The sequence below is a fragment of the Bos taurus genome, chromosome 14 (genome assembly GCF_002263795.3).
Source record: "Bos taurus isolate L1 Dominette 01449 registration number 42190680 breed Hereford chromosome 14, ARS-UCD2.0, whole genome shotgun sequence".
Classification (NCBI taxonomy): domain Eukaryota; kingdom Metazoa; phylum Chordata; class Mammalia; order Artiodactyla; family Bovidae; genus Bos; species Bos taurus.
The window spans coordinates 81765358-81783558 of record NC_037341.1 but is presented as its reverse complement, the minus strand read 5'-3'; the positions used below and the strand labels follow the sequence as shown (position 1 = coordinate 81783558).

Here is an 18201-nt window from a genome sequence, read left to right as displayed (position 1 = left end):
TTTAAGTCTCTTAATAATGGGTTCCTATCCTATCTTTTTTCTTTGCAGTTTATTGAAGAAACAAGATTGTCCTGCAGACAATTGAATTTTTTTTTTTTTAGTTCATATGCTGAGAGAGATGGAAAGTATGTGGGCTAGAAGCTCTCCTTATTTGCAAAGAAAAGGATCATCTGTGTAAAAAAGGGAATTTACAAAAAGTTACTAGAACTGATAAATGACTTTAGCAAGGTTGCTGAATATAAGACCAAAATATAAAAATGAAGTGTATTTCTGTATACTAGCAACAATCAGAAATTTAAATTAAAAATGCAGTACCCTTTACAGGGGCATCAAAACATATGAAATCGAGGTAAACCTGACAACAGATAAACAAGGGGAATGGGATGGAGACTAGACAAATGAGAACAGTAAAACAGATGGGTAAGCAGTTTTACTGATTTTAGGTTTGTGATGGTTAAATTTAAGAGAAAACCAGCCGGCCTGGTTGTATCAATACTTTCTCCAACATTGTTTGGCAGCTTGTGTATATCCATAGAGAAAGGATCTGATCAGGATCTTCTGGCCTGTAACTGTCTTAGCTTACCTGCGGCAGCCTTAGATGTCAGTCTAAGGCGGTTTTTTGAAATTGAAGTTTATTCAGTATCATCCATCTGTACTTCTCCAGCTTCATTTCTGCTAGTTCCCTGGTGGCTCAAATGATAAAGAATGGGCCTGCAATTCAGGAGACCTGGCTTCAACCCCTGGGTTGGAAACAGGCTCTGGAGAAGGGAATGGCTACTCACTCCAGCATTCCTGCCTGGAGAATCCCATGGACAGAGGAGCCTGGTGGGCTGCAGCGCATGGATTTCAAAGAGCAGACACGACTGAGCGACTAACACTTTTTCACACTTTCTTTCACTAGAGTTAAACTCCTAAATAGTCATCAGTTTCTAACTGGCCACTCTTCTTTAAGTATAACTCATCTTCTGATCTCAAGGTATTTTTGAAGACCTTCAGAAACAACTGCTTTCTCATTAACCCTCCAGTCTATTGTACATGGTATGAAAAATACAAAATGTAAAAGGAAATAATATCTTTGGAATGTTTTTAATAAAGCATGATCCATATTGCTAATAGAAAAGCAGGCAGGAAGAATGACTGCATTAATCTCTGCAGAAGAATGAGGAAAGGTTCCCTTTTTCCAGAAATAGAAATGAAAAAAGTTACCTAACGATGGGATCTTTTTCGTTATAATTATTGACATTAATTGTAGATTATGTGCAATGGTATATAATAACAAACTCCGGTGTTCGCATTTAATGAGAATTTCCCTCGTTTCCTCTTCTGTCTCTTAAGCAATGGGCCACTTTTGCCCGAGTTTGGTATCTCCTAGATGGGAAGATGCAGCCCCCTGGCAAGCTTGCTGCCCTGGCATCAGTTAGACTTCAAGGATTGCATAAGCCTGTGTACCATCAACTGAGTGAGTATCATTTTAGACCTGTCGGTAAACGCAGTTTTCATGTGAGGATAGAATTTTGAAGATGTTTGACTGTACTGCTGCAAGGATCTTTTTTTTTTTTTTTTCCTTGAAGATCCCTTATTCCATCTTCGCTGAAATCCTGTTAGGGCACTAAAATGAATTTTGCTTCTTCGTAGGAAAACCACATAGACCATTTCACCTGAAACAGTCCCATTTTATGCCATTGTCCCAGCAAAATTATCAGTAGCTCTTCCTTTCACTCTCAGAAATGTCCTGACTTGGACTTTAAACGCTCACTCTTCAGCACGTCTCTTCACGTGGCGACGTGCGTTTCAATAGAGAGCTTTGGAAAATACGCAGATAAGCTTGCCCTCTCTTCTAAAGACTCTTTCCTTCAGAGAGATATATAGAGCTAGTTAGCTATGGAAAGTTATTTTTCACTATTTTGAGTTAACAAATTTGCTTTCCATATCCTTTTTCCAAAACAAAAAACAGTTGCTTTCGTACTGAAAGCCTTCCGCTTAGCCCAGGTAGTTTTGATTGACTTCACTTTCCTAGGCACTCCCTGTCCACCCTGCAAGGCCCGAGTGTCAATTCTTACTCTTCATCTTGCTTGGCCTGTCAACAACGCTTTTTGCACTGAGTTTTAACTTTGTTTTGAAATATGAAATATACAAAGATGTGTATAGATGGATAGGGATGTATTCATCTATCTGTATATAAATATAGATAATATTTTTAAGAAAAGTAATAATAGTAATGATGAAATAAATATCCATTCACTGAGCATTTGGGTGGTTTACCTCCTTTTTTGTTTCTTATGCACAACATTGCTATCAGTGTTCTTGTACCATTTTTCCAGGACACAGGTGGAAGGTCTATCTGTAGGATAGGAATTACTGGGCTCAGAGATACACAGGAACCTAGTCAGTCTTCATATGCAGATGTTTTCATTATTCCTCATCTGAGTAACATTCTGCTTTGGTAGCTGGGAAGTGCTCTGTGGTTTTAATTTGCATTTTCCTAATTGCACATGGAGTTCAGTATCTTTTCATTTATATATTGGCCTTTTTGTCATTTCCCATTCTGTGAAATGTCTGCATTTCTTCTTCCCTTTTTTCCACTGGTTTGTTAAGTCTTTTACTTTTTCTCTAACTTGTCTTATAAAAATTTTCACAATTTCAGAAAAGGTCAAAATAGTACAGTGAATTTCTCTATATCCACCTAGATTACACAGTATTTTACCATGTTATTTTTACTCATTTGAAAATAAATGATAATCAGTGTGAAAGTGAAATTGCTCAGTCGTGTCCGACTCTTTGCGACCCCGTGGACTGTATGTAGCCCACCAGGCTCCTCCATCCATGGGATTCTCCACTCAAGAATACTGGAGTGGGTTGCCATTTCTTTCTCCAGGGGAATCTTCCCAACCCAGGGATCAAACCCTGGTCTCCCGCATTGCGGGCAGACGCTTTAACCTCTGAGCCACCGGGAAAGCTGGCGATAATCAGTATATTACCCCCTAAATACTTCAGCATATGTCTCCTAAGAATATTCTCCAGTGTAACCTAAATGTCATTATCACACCTAAATACTAACCTTTATAGCTCTTCCTGTATATGTGGCCATCATTTGTAATATTGTTTTTCTGAGAAACTGTATGTCAGTTTTCAAGTAAACATGTCTATGATGTTTATAAGCACATAAAACATACATAATAAATGCTGATTAAACCAATAAATGTTAGAAAAACACCTAAAACAACATATTTGTAAATTGAAAACTGCTTGCAGTTTAAGTTTTTGGGTGTTTTTTGCAGTTTAAGTTCTGATTTTGGTGACATCTTAGGGACATGAAAAGTCCAATATTCTGCTGATAAAAGTCGAATATTAAGTACAGTGAAACAAAAATACAATTTAGTCTTTAAAAAGTAAATTTCTGATTTCCTAGAAAAGCTATCCTCCATTCCTAGGAAAGAATGGCCTGACAGAAAGGCTTGTCTGTATTCTGGCAAAGTGTTTACTCTGCAGTGCATAAGGAGCGCTTTTGCAGTGATGACTTACTTGTAAGGAAGCAGAACTTTAATTCAGTGGATGGATAAGTGCTATACTTGAAAAAGAATTATGTGGCTACTGCTGATTCCATCTTTTCCCCAATTTTGTGAAAGGAGCACGTTCTTTTAATTCCGTGGCATTTCCATCTTGACCCAAACCACAGTTCCATAAGAAAAACACAGCCGTGGAAAGGGAAGGCTGGTTTGCCACAGCATCTCAACAAGCCGTGCAGGCCTCTGTGTGTGTGCGGATATGTGAGTACACAATCTTTGAACCACTTTACACACACTGCCTTCTGATTGGAGCTGCCCTCCTGAGCTGGAGACGCAGGCACTTTCTGAACATATTTATTTCTCTCTGATGAATGAAAAGTCAGGGCCCTTGGTGATTTCTGCATTGTGACTTACTCTTCGTCAGAATGCTGTTCTTTTCATTGTCCACAAGTTAATCAGTTGAGGAAGACTATATGAGCATTTAAAAGAAGCAGAGGGAAACCTTTCTTTAGTATTATCTGAAGTTATCAGATCATCCTAAAGTATTTCTGGTGCACATGGAATGAAATCAAATAAAATTTTCACACAATTCTTAAAGGTTATATTGTGAATATTAGCAATTCAAACACAATTCAAACAATTCAACTAATCTAATCTCTAGTATTCTGTTTTGCATTATTTATTTAAATCTTTTAAGAATTTGGTAGGGGGAAAAAGTTTAAAATGCTCTTCTTAAAGTCACCCAGCTAAAGTATTTTTCTTTCTTACTATTCAGTTGAGTCAGTCTATTTCAAGTGTTAACAATGTCATTTAAATTTCACAGTGTTAATCGCACATTTGTTCTTCAGCTCACTCCTAGAACATCATCATACAAAACACTGAAGGTTTTTGCTCCCAGTTACATATAGACTACTTACCTCTTTTCAGTTCAGTTCAGTTCAGTCGCTCAGTCGTGTCCGACTCTTTGCGACCCTATGATTTGCAGCACGCCAGGCCTCCCTGTCCATCACCAACTCCCGGAGTTCACCCAAACTCATGTCCGTCGAGTCAATGATACCATCCAGCCATCTCATCCTCTGTCATCCCCTTCTCCTCCTGCCCCCAGTCTCTCCCAGCATCTGAGTCTTTTCCAATGAGTCAACTCTTCACATGAGGTGGCCAAAGTATTGGAGTTTCAGCTTTAGCATCATTCCATCCAAAGAATACCCAGGACTGATCTCCTTTAGAATGGACTGGTTGGATCTTCTTGCAGTCCAAGGGACTCTCAAGAGTCTTCTCCTACACCACAGTTCAAAACCATCAATTCTTCAGTGCTCAGCCTTCTTCACAGTCCAACTCTCACATCCATACATGACCACAGGAAAAACCATAGCCTTGACTAGACGGACCTTTATTGGCAAAGTAATGTCTCTGCTTTTCAATATGCTACCTAGGTTGGTCATAACTTTCCTTCCAAGGAGTAAGCGTCTTTTAATTTCATGGCTGCAGTCACCATCTGTAGTGATTTTGGAGCCCAGAAAAATAAAGTCAGCCACTGTTTCCACTGTTTCCCCATCTATTTCCCATGAAGTGATGGGACCAGATGCCATGATCTTAGTTTTCTGAATGTTGAGCTTTAAGCCAACTTTTTCACTCTCCACTTTCACTTTCATTAAGAGGCTTTTTAGTTCCTCCTCACTTTCTGCCATAAGGGTGGTATCATCTGCATATCTGAGGTTATTGATATTTCTCCCGGCAATCTTGATTCCAGCTTGTGCTTCTTCCAGCCCAGTGTTTCTCATAATGTACTCTGCGTATAAGTTAAATAAGCAGGGTGACAATATACAGCCTTGATGTACTCCTGTCCCTATTTGGAATCAGTCTGTTGTTCCATGTCCAGTTCTAACTGTTGCTTCCTGACCTGCATATAGGTTTCTCAAGAGGCAGGTCAGGTGATCTGGTATTCCCATCTCTTACCTCTTTTAGAAGTGAATATTTACGTACCAGCAATAAATTGGAACAACACCCTTTGTTCCTATCACAATGTCTTTATACTCAGTGGATTTTGTGGTAACTTCCATGATCATCTGTCACATTAGCCATGCAGAAGTTCAGGGATACTAAAAGAAGAAAAAAAAAGTTGAAGTAGGCATTTGGATATTTGTTCATCAAGGCTGGAAACAAGCATAAAAGCCAAAGCCAAACTTCTGTTATTTATCACTAAATTGGAACAGCTTTTTTTCAGACATTTCTCAAACCAGATCCTATAAGATCAGTATATAAAAGCAATGCTGTATGTCATGAAGGAGGAAGAAGACTGTGGATCCACGATGAGACCTTAGATATCCTCACATAAATCTTTGAGTTTTCCCCTTGATTTAATTAGTTTGAATTTTACTTGGCCATTTAACTTAGCCCAATATTATAAAAAGAAATCAAATAAGGTTAGAAATCTAAGGTGATAAATTTTTGTAAATAAACTTAATTCCTGTTTCTGAAAACTGTTTACCAAACCTTAATTTTTTTTTTCCAGTTTGAAAGATATTTAACTAGTTAAATGTGATTGGAAAAAGCCTTGGGTTAGTAGTTAAGCTGAGAGCATAATACTCTCTTCTCTGAATTTGAACTAATAACAATTGAGATGTTTTACATTTGTTTCCAATTTACCTACTGGTAAAATATACCTTTTTTCATCTATATGCATATTGTTTTCATTTTCTCTTATTTTTAAGGGGAAATTTGTATTAGATAGTTAAAAGTGGTGAAGTGTAATTATTATTAAAGTGTAATTATTACATTTTAATGAAGTGTAATCATTAATGGTCAAAGATAATAAGAGGAACAGTAATTTGCCTTTCAAAGACCTATGTTGTTATTGGCTTCCTTCCCAAATTCTCTTTTACCTTCCAGTGTTGAGATTTTCCAAATGTCTAGCCAACTCCTCTACACTTAGATGTTATATAAAAGAAAAACATCAGTCTGTTCAAGGATTTTGATGTTGCACTGACATGCTTTATATTCACTGATGTGTTCTTTGGACTTTGGAAAGCTTTGTAAATAACCAAGCGCACTTTTTCTTAAAGGCAAAATTTTTCGACCAAAATCCTTTTTTTCTCTCTTTGTTCTTTTAAATCCAGGTGACTGTGGAGATCATGTTGTCATCATGAACACAAGGCACATTGCCTTTTCTGGGAACAAGTGGGAGCAAAAAGTGTACTCCTCACATACTGGGTAAGATAGTGCTTTTGTCGGGGAAGATAGGCAGTGGAAATGTATTACTTTAGTATTATTATATTTAAAAGAAATTTAAGGAACTTCCTGGTGGTCGAGTGGTTAAGATCTGCACTTCCACTGCAGGGGGCACAGGTTCAGTACCCGGTTGGGGAACTAAGATCTCGCGTGGCACAGCCAAAAAATAAAAATAAATAAAATAATAAAATAATTTTGAAAGAAAAAGAGATTTAAGAAAACACTGATTTTGTTCGTGATGCGTGTGTGATTTACTCAATCAGAAAACAACAAAACTAAAAAAAAAAAAAAGAAAACGACAAAACTGTACCAGATCCTTGTAATTGCCTGAGGCTATTGGTTTTTCCTGAGAGTATCTGTCAGTTAACCTCTCTGATCTAGGTTTCTCTCTTTATCAGTCTTCTCGTTTCTTTCTGCTTCCTCTGATTTGTCTTACTGCTGTTTCCAGAAGCGTCTTGAACTTCTAAAAGTGCATGAGAGGTTGAAAGAATGGTGAGGAGAATCCCAAGTTGGAAGGACACCATTACACCTTCCCACAGCATCCCTGTCAGGTTATAGGTCTGCCTGTCTTTGAACAGTAGCAGTCTCCTAGCTCCTGAGGCAGCCCATTCATTCTGCCTTTGACGTGGTCTGAATTTTGGAAAGATCTCAGTGCTGTTAAGTCATCACCTGTCTTTCTTCAGCTTTCATAATGGCCTTTTGGTGCTGTTGTTCAGTCGCTCAGTCGTGTCTGACTCTTTACGACCCCATGGACTGCAGCACACCAGGCCTCCCTGTCCATCACCATCTCCTGGAGCTTGCTCAAACTCATGTCCATCAAGTTGGTGATGCCACCCGGCCATCTCGCCCTCTGTCCTCCTTTTTTGGACGGTGTAAAACTATATCTTCCACATGACCTCCTTCAGGTAATTGAGAGTGATCAGCACGCACTCACTGATCGTCTCTTCTCTAAACACCTGTAGTTCACGCAAAGTCCTTTATGTGACTGCCCTTTGAAGATCTCCGTCATATCTTGCTCACTGTTCTCTGGGTGCAGTCATTACTTGTCAATATCTTAACTAAATAACACTCGCCTGGCTGTGTCCTGCTGGGTTTCTGGTGCAGTGTGACCCCCCATCTCTCAGTTACTCTGCCTTCTGTTGCTCTAGGAGGGCTCCTCACGGCTGCGTCACTGCTACACTGCGTTTACTACCAGCTGAAACTCCTGAGGGCTTTTCAGCCTTGTGTCCTCCTTCCTGTGTGTTTCAGTTGCATTCTAATCTAGCTGTAGTACCCTGAGTTTACTCTATGTTAAATTTTATCTCCGGCCTTTGAAGATCTTTTGAGACCTGAATTATTTCAGGTAATGTATTAGTTAAACCCCTCAGTTTCAGGTCATGTACAAATTTTATTAAGCATAATTTCTTCAGTATCATGCAAGATATAGTTAGACATATTGGCCTTTCATTCTTGATCAAAATTATTTTATTTCCAAGCGCACCTGCATCTTAGACAAGCCGGCTTTGAGGCTCCCTTCTGTTCCTTTTTGTCTTTTGCCCAGGTAGGTCTTTAATGCTTGGAAAAACACTTTTGCTTGTTAGCCAACCTTTGCCCATCCTGTACTTAAACACTTTAATGAAATATTTAACAAAAATTAATTCACATTCACTTTTAGTCATTCTTACTTTTGGCAAAGTAAAATATATGTAAAACAAGTTTTAAAAGTTTAGAGGCAATTGGGAAAGAAATATGAAAATGCAAGATAACCATGTGATAAGGATGGGGAACACATGTATGTACTCCCATGGCTGTTCATGTCAACGTAGCCAAAACCACTACAATACTGTAAAGTAAGTAGCCTCCAATTAAAATAAATAGAAGAAAAAAAAATAAACGTTGTTTCCTTCGTACACACACTCACAAAATAAGCATGTGATAAAAGCATAAAGTATTTTCTTCCCAGAGAGAAAGAATAGAGGACAATTATTTCTTGTTCTGAGGGTGAAACTCCATGAAACAAATGAAAGAGTATCATTTTGAAACTTAGACATTTTTCTCAGCATACTTCTAAATTTGCTTTCTTAAATTTTATTCCTAAAACGTGGTTCTCTAAATCCTCTTCAAAATGTTTTTAAGTGTTGAAAGAAACCTATAACAGGAATCATATTTAGATAATTGTAAATTTCCCTTACAGAGTCCATTGTCTTTATGTTTTCTTTTTCCCTTCCTTGAAAATCATCTAGGCTCTTATTCATCCATTCAGTGTAATAAAGTCTTACATCTGTGTGCTCTTTTTGTTTTAAATTTCTTAAGTACTGTCACAAACACTTTCCTACTCGACTGTCATAAAATCTTGAGAGGTAGATGGGGCAAATACTAGCATTTTTCTTATCTGAGCAAACCCATAAAGAAAGAGATGAAATGAGTTGCCTCATATTACACTGGTTGCTGCTGGCCAAACCTTGATTTCAGACCTGGGTCTGGGGTATTCAGGTTAGTAAGATCTCCAATACCTATCCCAAATATTTTCTTTAATCTCTATTTATGATTTTGATCTGAACACAATGAAATATTTTGTTACTCAGAAGCAGCATATGACTTCCTGGTAATAGGAAATAGGAGCACGACCTGTTTAGAGTATTAACTTGCCTTCAGAACCAAGTAGTCTACCGGCTTTCCCCAGACCTGACCCCTAGCTTGTTCACTTTGAAATACATTTTGGCACTGTTTTGTTTTCCCTGCATTCAAGCAGAAATAAGTAACTGTGAATGAATGAATGAATGATGAATGAACTTAAATTCCAGTAGAAATACAGTTAGCCAGGGACTTCCATGGTGATGCAGTGGATAAGAATCCGCCTGCCAGTGCAAGGGACACAGGCTTCACCGCTGATCCAGGAAGATTCCACACGCCTGGGAGCAGCTGCTGAGCCGGCACCGCAGAGCCTGCTGCAACACTGAAGCCTGCACACCTGGAGTCCTGCTCCACAGCGAGAGAAGCCAGTGCCATGAGGAGCCCATGTGCCAGAGCAGCACATAGCCCGTTTGCCGCAGCCGGAGAACGCCTGACCTGGAGCAGTGAGGACAGCGGGCAGCCTTCCCCTCCAGGGCACCTTCCCAACCCAGCGTCCAGCCCGGTCTCCTGTGTTACGGGCAGATTCCACCAGCCAGGCCACCAGGGGAGCCCAGTGAAGACCCAGCACAGCCAATAGAGTAATTAATTTTAAAAATGGTTAGCCAAGAAATTTCTAAGATGTGGAATTTTTTATGAAATTCAGTTCAGTCGCTGAGTCGTGTCCAATTCTTTGCGACCCCATGGACCACAGCACGCCAGGCCTCCCTGTCCATCACCAACTCCCAGAGTATACTCACACTCGTGTCCATTGAGTCAGTGATGCCATCCAACCATCTCATCCTCTGTCGTCCCCTTCTCCTCCTACCTTCAATCTTTCCCAGCATCAGGGTCTTTTGCAAGGAGTCATTTCTTCACATCAGGTGGCCAAAGTATAGGAGTTTCAGCTTTGCATCAATCCTTCCAATGAATATTCAGGACTGATTGCCTTTATGATTGGTTTTATAAAACAACAATTGCTAAATTTGACCACTTAATAGCATTTCATGTAGCATAGTTACTGCTTAATTTTTAAGACATGATGAGTAGCATAGTTCCCAGAAGCAAGTGTGTGTATTGGTTGCTCAGTCGACCCCATGGACTGCAGCCCACCAGGCTCCTCTGTCCATGGGATCCTCCAGGCAAGAACACTGGAGTGGGTTGCCATTTCCTCCTCCAGGAGAAACAAATGTAATTTCATAATAAAAATAGTTTCATATTATGAGAATGTTCATTTCAAGGATACTATCCCATCGCCTACTCCCAATTTTATTGTCTTTGTTTCTTTTAATAGCTACCCAGGTGGATTTAAACAAGTAACAGCTGCTCAGCTTCACCGGAAGGATCCAGTAGCAGTAAGTGTATTGTATTTTTTTATCATTATTAATCATTTGTGGAGAAACTGGTTCAGAAACTGGGTTTTCAGTCTTCCTTCTCTTCTAACGTAGCTAGCGTTCAGGGCTGTGAGTTCTTCACTATATCATACAAGTTTTGATAAGTATCAATAATATTTCATCATCATCCAGTTCTGTATCTTTTCTAATTACTATTTAATATACTTTGCATTTAGTCATAGAATTTTGATGCTTTTCTTTTTAATTTCTTGACATCTGCATGATCACCTAGAATATATGATTGCTGAAAATGTTTTGGGGAGACAGATGTATGTATATATATCTGTTTATATTTTAAGTATATCAAACGTGCTAAATATGTTGTTCCAATCTTGCACTCTATTTTTGTTATTCACTTTATTGAAGAGTTATGTTAAAATCTCAATTATGGATTTATTGATTTTTCCTTATAGTTCTGTCAGTTTTTTCCATTGTATGTTTTGACGATTTAGGGTTAGATAAATTTAAGTTTGGAATTGTAATCTTCCTGAAGAATTGATTGAGGTATGTCCTGACTTTATCTCCAGTAGTGCTTTTTAACTTGTAGTCTATTCTTTTTATATATTGATATAGCTAAATCAACCTTTTTTTATTTTGATGCCTCATAGTTTATCTTTTATAGTTTATCTTTAAACTTTACTGAGCTAGATTTTATTTTTTTAATTGGAGTGTTAATTGCTTTACAATACTGTGTTGGTTTCTGCCACACGTCACTGTGAGTCAGTCATAACTGTCTGTATTCCCTCCTTGAGCCCCCCTCACCCCCACCCTGCCCCCTCGGTCGTCACCGAGCCCTGAGCTGGCCCCCTGTGTTACAGCAGGTTCCCACCCACTGTCCGGCTCACACACGCCTGCCAGTGCAGGAGACGCAGGTTTGGCCCCCGTGTGGGGAAGATCCCTGGAGAAGGAAATGGCAGCCCACTCCAGTATTCTTGCCTGAGAAATCCCATGGACAGGGGAGCCCGGCAGGCTGCAGTTCACGGGGTCACAGAGAGTCGAACTTGACTCAGCGACTGAACAGCGGGGTGTATATGTCGGTGCTGCTTTCTCAGTCCGTCCCTCTCTGCTTCCCCCGCTGTGTCCACAAGTTGAGCTAGGTATCATTTTCCTTCTCCTCCCCTCCTTGCTTGCTTTTGGATTGATTGAGTTCATTTCTTAGAAAGTGAAAGTGAAGTCGCTCAGTCGCGTCTGACTCTTTGTGACCCCATGGACTGTAGCCCACCAGGCTCCTCTGTCCATGGAATTCTCCAGGCAAGAATACTGGAGTGGGCTGCCATTTCCTTCTCCAGGGCATCTTCCCAACCCAAGGATAGAACCCGGGTCTCCTGCATTGCAGACAGACTCTTTACCGTCTGAGCCACCAGGGAAGCCCCTCATTTATTAGAAGTATAAGATTAATCAATATTTTTACTTTCCTCACAGTCAAGTCAAGGCCTCTAGAAGATTTTTAATACCCGTTCTCCCTCTGTCTGTATGTTTTCTCTGTTCAAGATGGTTTAAAAACCCTTCTGGTTGGACTTTCTTGTTCTCAGTTTTTTATACTGTTACTAATTTTTTTAAGATCTTCTTTGCTTGCAGTCTTTTAACTCCGATCAGTGTCCTCCTTGAAGTACTCCTCATTGACATTCCCATCATAACAGTCTCTGAATAGTGGATGCCCCTTTTCTGTTTGTAACTTTATTTTTACCTTCATTCTTAAAAAATAGTTTTGTGTATCTGCACAATTCTAGGATAACTTTGTTTTTTTCTCTTAGCTTTTTGAAGCTATCTTTCAAATAGATTTTAGTTTCCGTTATTGCTGTTGATGTCAGATTCAGATGTCACTTTATTTGTGTGTAGCCTGTCTTGTCTTTCAGAATACTTTTAAGATCTTTTCTTTGGCTTTGGTTTTTATTTTTGAGTTTTCTTACCGATTTTGCTTGAGGACCGGTTTCTCCTCTGAAAATCTGTCAGCTCTTACACCTCTCCACATTGGTCCCCTTGACTCCCTGCCCGCCCTCTCCCTCTGGGAGCTGCCTGTGTACACAGCAGACTGCCTCCACTGCGCACAGTTCAGTTCCTCCTTTTACATTTTGTGTCTTCCTCATATTTTATGTCTCCCTGGCTCTGTGCTGGATTGTCAGGAATTTCCTTAGATCTGTGTTCTTGTCCTCTCATTTTCTTTTCCCCAAGGTCTAATCTTTTACTGAGTTTCTAATGTCAGCTGTTGCATTTTTTTCCTTTTCTGGAAGCTTTTACTGTTTGTTTCTTTTTCAGTTTGCTAGTCAGTTTTGACCATCTTCTGTTCCTTTGTCATACCTTGGTTCTCTCTTATATTTCTTTAAGCACTTTAAACATAATTCTTAGCATTTATATCTGACTGATACTTGTGGGTCTTTGTGGGTCTGCAATTTATTGTTTCTGCTCAGGGTGCTAGGAAAGTACTTGTACCTTGGAACTTCATCCCTGAGAGTTTTTGAGACCTATGTTAAAAATGAATTTCTTCAGAAGAGATGTACTTAGCTTTTGGCTGGTGCCTGGGGATATACGTGTATACACACACCCCCCAACCTAAGACCCCTTTAAGCTATACTTCCAGCTTCTGGAATTTGATCCCCATAAAACAGGTGAACTTGGGGCCTGAAAACCTTACAAGATCAGGTTCATAGTTAGCAACTCCCTATCGAGAAAGACTTACTTTTTCGTTTCCCAGCTCAGCACCCTGAAAGGATGCTGCCTTTCTGCTGGCCCCGGGGATCCAGGCATGTGGGGGCGTCTTGATCCTGCTGCAGACCTCACGTTTGCGGTCCTCTGAACCCAAGCCCTGTGCTGAGCGGACACCCCAGAGCAGATGGCAGCCCAGGACTTTCTTTTTCTTGTTCTTCCTATTTTTGTCCTCCAGTCAGTTCCATCCTTTAGAAATATTTAAAAAAACAATATTACTAGCTTCATTAATGTTTATTTATTATGTATCATAGAGTTCTGTCCTAACAGGTGTTCTAAATCCAAATGCTAGTTCTCAGTATTGATTATAAAAGCAGAGTCTTCTGTTGCCCTTTACAGTTTTATTTTTTTCTTCCTTAACTCTTGATAACCCAGTCTTTGAATTGTTCTCTTAGATTTGGGAGTGTTTTCCCCATTCACAGCTGTTTTAGCTTTTTATTTAAATGAGCAAACTGTTAAGTTTTGAAGATACTCCTTTTTATTTTCCTAAAATGATGAATAAAAATAAATGTATGTATGTATGTATGTATGTATGTATAAAGAATGCAACCATTTGTTTGGTGTTCAGTTCAGTTGCTCAGTCGTGTCTGACTCTGCGACCCCGTGGACTGCAGCATGCCAGGCCTCTCTGTCCATCACCAACTCCTGGAGCTTACTCAAACTCATGTCCATTGAGTCGGTGATGCCATCCAACTATCTCATCCTCTGTCATCCCTTTCTCCTCCTACCTTCAATCTTTCCCAGCATCAGGGTCTTTTCCAATGAGTCAGTTCTTTGCATCAGGTGGCCAAAGTATTGGAGTTTGAGCTTCAGCATCAGTCAGTCCTTCCAATGAATATTCAGGACTGATTTCCTTTAGGATTGACCGGTTTGATTTCCTTGTGGTCCAAGTACTGTCTAAAATTTTCTTGGTTAAAGGTGGGGGAAGAGCTGTGTTTATTACTGACATAATGTTTAGAAATTCTGTACTTTACTGAGTATTTTTACTTCATCATTTGAATCTGTTTTATAAAAACATACTCAAGAGTTGTTTCTTAGAAAATATTTAATGTTCTACTTTTATAATACTAGTAAAAAGTTGTTGTTAGGGCCGCTGCTAATATATACCATAACTTTTACAACAAATTATAGTTTTAATACTTGACGAATATTTTCCAATGTCTTTAAAACTAGTTTCTAGTTTGTTCAGTATGCTGAATGTACACCAGGAGGCAGTGTAAGCCAACTTCCAATGTGAAGAACTTGGCTTTGGGTAGCATCTGTAGGAATCGTTTCAAACTTTTTTATGAACAGAGATTGAAATGCATTATGAAATATTTGATGATGGCTTTAAGTCTTAATTTTGACTGTTTTTAAGGAAGAGGTCAGTTACTTTACCACCAATCCAAACCCTCAGTGTTTTTCGGGAACAATAAAGTACATTGATTAATAGCAGGACATGAGTTTGAGTAGGCTCCAGGAGTTGGTGGATGGACAACCAGGACAACCAGATGGACAGAGAGGCCTGGCACGCTGCGGTCCATGGGGTCGCAGAGTCAGACACGACTTTTAATTAAGTACATTGATTTAAATAGTAGGCTTTAAAATATTTTTCCATATCTTTTTGTAATTACATAGCAGATCTTTAACTCTAAACTCAAATATGTGTATTGATCCAGCCCTTTATTTATGTCCTTTCTTCATCTGTCATGCAGTTTAGTTTCCTTAAGAGCTTCTGTGTTCTTGCCTTTTTTTCTAATACGGTTCCTTTCTCATATCCATTCCCTCTCCCATAGCTTACAAAGATGTGTTTTGTGAAACAGGCGTCACATGCCCTGGGTTCAGACTCAGTTAGGAGGGTCTTGAATGTTCATAACCCTGCCTCGTTCTGTCTGCCTCACTTTCTGAACTCCTCGGAGTTCGTGCTTCTGTCCGTGGGGCTAGAATTGCTCGACGCCTGTTCACGTTGCGTCACGCTTGTGTTTTGGGCAGGTGTGTGTGTGTGTCTGTCATCTTTTTCCCTCACCTGGCAGCTTGTAACCTTTTCATACTTTACAGCTTTCTCTAATTTGATTGTTATGTTTGCATTTTTTAACTAAGGTGCATTTTAAAAATACCAATTTGTTTATTCAAGTAAATAAAACTAATTATTTTAAGAACATGAAAACCAAATACCAAGAAACCCTGCTGATGTAATAAACTGGCTGTTAGGATGATGTTCAGAAGATAGAATGACTTGCTAATCCAGACAGGATGCTAAGTAGTCTTAACATCGTCGCTTTCTACTAAAGACTTTTAAGACACTAAAAATTTTAAAGACTGACATCAGTGCTACCCAATAGAAGTTTCTGCTCTGATGAAGACGTTCTTTGTCAAATACAGTAACCACTAGTCGCAGGTCGACCACTTGAAATGCGGCTTATGTAATTCAGGACTGAATTTTTAATTGCTTTTAGTTTTAACAACATAAAGTCCCTAGAATATAAAGCCTTAACAGCACTAACAAGAAAATAGATGGAAAATATGCGTGGGGTGGCGTTAGTATTTGTACATATTGAGGTTTTGTGGTCTGATTTGATGAGAAGATAAAAGGATAAGGAAATCCTCCACAGTGCAGTCCCATTGTAACATGTGCTGTCTCAGAGGGTTAGTGTACTACATGCCACATTATAGCCTTGAAATATGAGCGCGGATGAAGACAATCAGCTTGCCTCTCCAGATGTACGTCAGTCGTTCCACACGGCTCACGCAGTGTGTCTGTGCACACTACATGCCAGGAGGCCCACGGGAGAGCATAGAGCGCAGGCTGACGCTGCGTGACTTTCTTTTGACACACACGCAGAGCCACACTCAGGACAGCGCTGAGGACGCCTCGAACTCCCCTGCTGGGCTCGTGTTTCCGAGTCCGCCTGCCAGCGCGGGGGCCTCGGGTTCCACCGCTGGGCGGGGAGACCCCACGTGCCGTGGGGCAGCTTAGCCTGTGCGCCACGGCTGCAGAGCCCGCAGGCCCTAGAGCCCGCGCTCTGCACCAGGAGGAGCCAGCACCGCAGGCAGAGCAGCCCCTGCTCGTCTCAGCTGCAGCGAGCGCGAGTGCAGCGACAGAGACCCGGCACAGCCTGAAAGAGGGCTTAAATAGCAGATAAACTGTGGGGCTGACCTTAACAGGCAGAAAAGCAAATCCTAGGAAGCTTAGTTTGCCCTCTTGGCAACGGGTGTGACAGGGTGAAGGGTCTTCCTGATAAGTGACAGGAACGCATTGTTAGGTGTCTTTGCATGTGGTATGTGTCTGTCCTGGGAGTAGGCCTACCTGGTTTGAATTCCAGTACCATTTATTAGATACAGGAAATTAGGGTGGGTTCTGTAACCTCACTGAATTTGTTTCCTCGTCTATGAAATGGAACTTAGTAACATAAACAAGATAACAAATCTAATGCAGTGACCCCTGTACAAGTGGTGAGTTTTCAGTGAATGCTCACCACTACCTTCATTCTAGATTTGTGACTTACAGAGTCAGCCTCATGATGGTATGGTCAGGCTTAGTTCACTCACTGGCAGTCTCCTGATCACCCACCTCGGAAGCGGGATTAAACCTCACTAGGATCTGCTGTAACCTGTATGTAATAGATTATTTGGGCCACAGGTTCTTGTATAAGCTCAGAGAATTTCTTCTTATTCCATCTAAAATCAACACATACACAGGTTTTCTTAATGTCTTCCTTTTTTTTTCCTTTTTCTAAATACAGATAAACATTTAAAAGATGGTAATGTACAAAATAATAAAAGTTCTTTTTTATTGCTGCCACATATCTGCTTACGTCTCAGTTTTGTTCCTTTCATATTCATATCAAGTCTTAGCCCACTGCTTTTCATCACTATCTCTTACTGTGTTTATATTCCCATCACATGTTTCTTACTGAGTGCTCCATGTATCTGTTTTTCAGATTGTAAAACTAGCTATTTATGGCATGCTGCCAAAAAACCTTCACAGAAGAACTCTGATGCAGAGGTTGCACCTTTTCCCAGATGAAGTAAGTCCTCGAAGATCCTTTATTAAATTTTTAATTAAATATTTTCTCATTTTAAAATAATTGTTGTATTTGTTTTCAGTAATTTTATGTCGACTTTTGAAATATTTTTTTGCATTTTATAGTGAATACACTACAAAAACAATTGCTTCTGATTTAAATCATAAAGTGAACCATCATTGAACTAAAAATCAAAAGTCTGTAAGATCCATATTTTCATTTTAATAGCTACTTTTTTTAGAACAAGGAACTATAATTAGAGCCCCTGTTTATTTGAGGGTACTCATAGGTAATTTCATGAACTACAAAAAAGTATGAATTCACTTTACTTTTTTGTGACCTGTATAGCTTCTATGAATCATAGATTAATAGCTTGGCTTTGATTGCTAATTATCTCCCATGATATAACTTCAGAATACTTATTCCTACTCAGAATTTGTTCAGCTAAAAAGAACTTGAAAATGAAAAGACAGTTTTATTCATAACTATTATACTGGTATGAATACTTAGCTTTTCTCTCTAGTATAATATAAACACTAGAAGTTCTATATAAAGTAGTTGCGTCCAGGCTCTAGAATCAGACTGCCTGGGTTTGAATACTTGTCCCACCATTTACTGACTTTGTGGCCATTATTATCTGTCTTCTCATCTGTGAAATGGGTGTAGTAATTGTACCTGCATCCTAAGATTGCTGTAAGAATTAGATGAAACAACATTTTTTAGGTACTTAGACCAGGCCCTGGAACATAGTAAGTACTACTAGTTGGTATCAATATT

General features: G+C 39.5%; 1 protein-coding gene across 1 annotated transcript in view; it reads left to right on the top strand.

The window, feature by feature from the left end:
• MRPL13 (mitochondrial ribosomal protein L13) overlaps window positions 1-18201 on the top strand; it is a 40924-nt gene that overhangs the window by 3133 nt on the left and 19590 nt on the right. The window contains exons 2-5 of the mRNA NM_001034805.2: window positions 1336-1459; window positions 6623-6716; window positions 10618-10678; window positions 17341-17427. Of these exons, the coding sequence (NP_001029977.1) occupies window positions 1336-1459; window positions 6623-6716; window positions 10618-10678; window positions 17341-17427 (366 nt within the window). The remainder of the gene's footprint in view (window positions 1-1335; window positions 1460-6622; window positions 6717-10617; window positions 10679-17340; window positions 17428-18201) is intronic.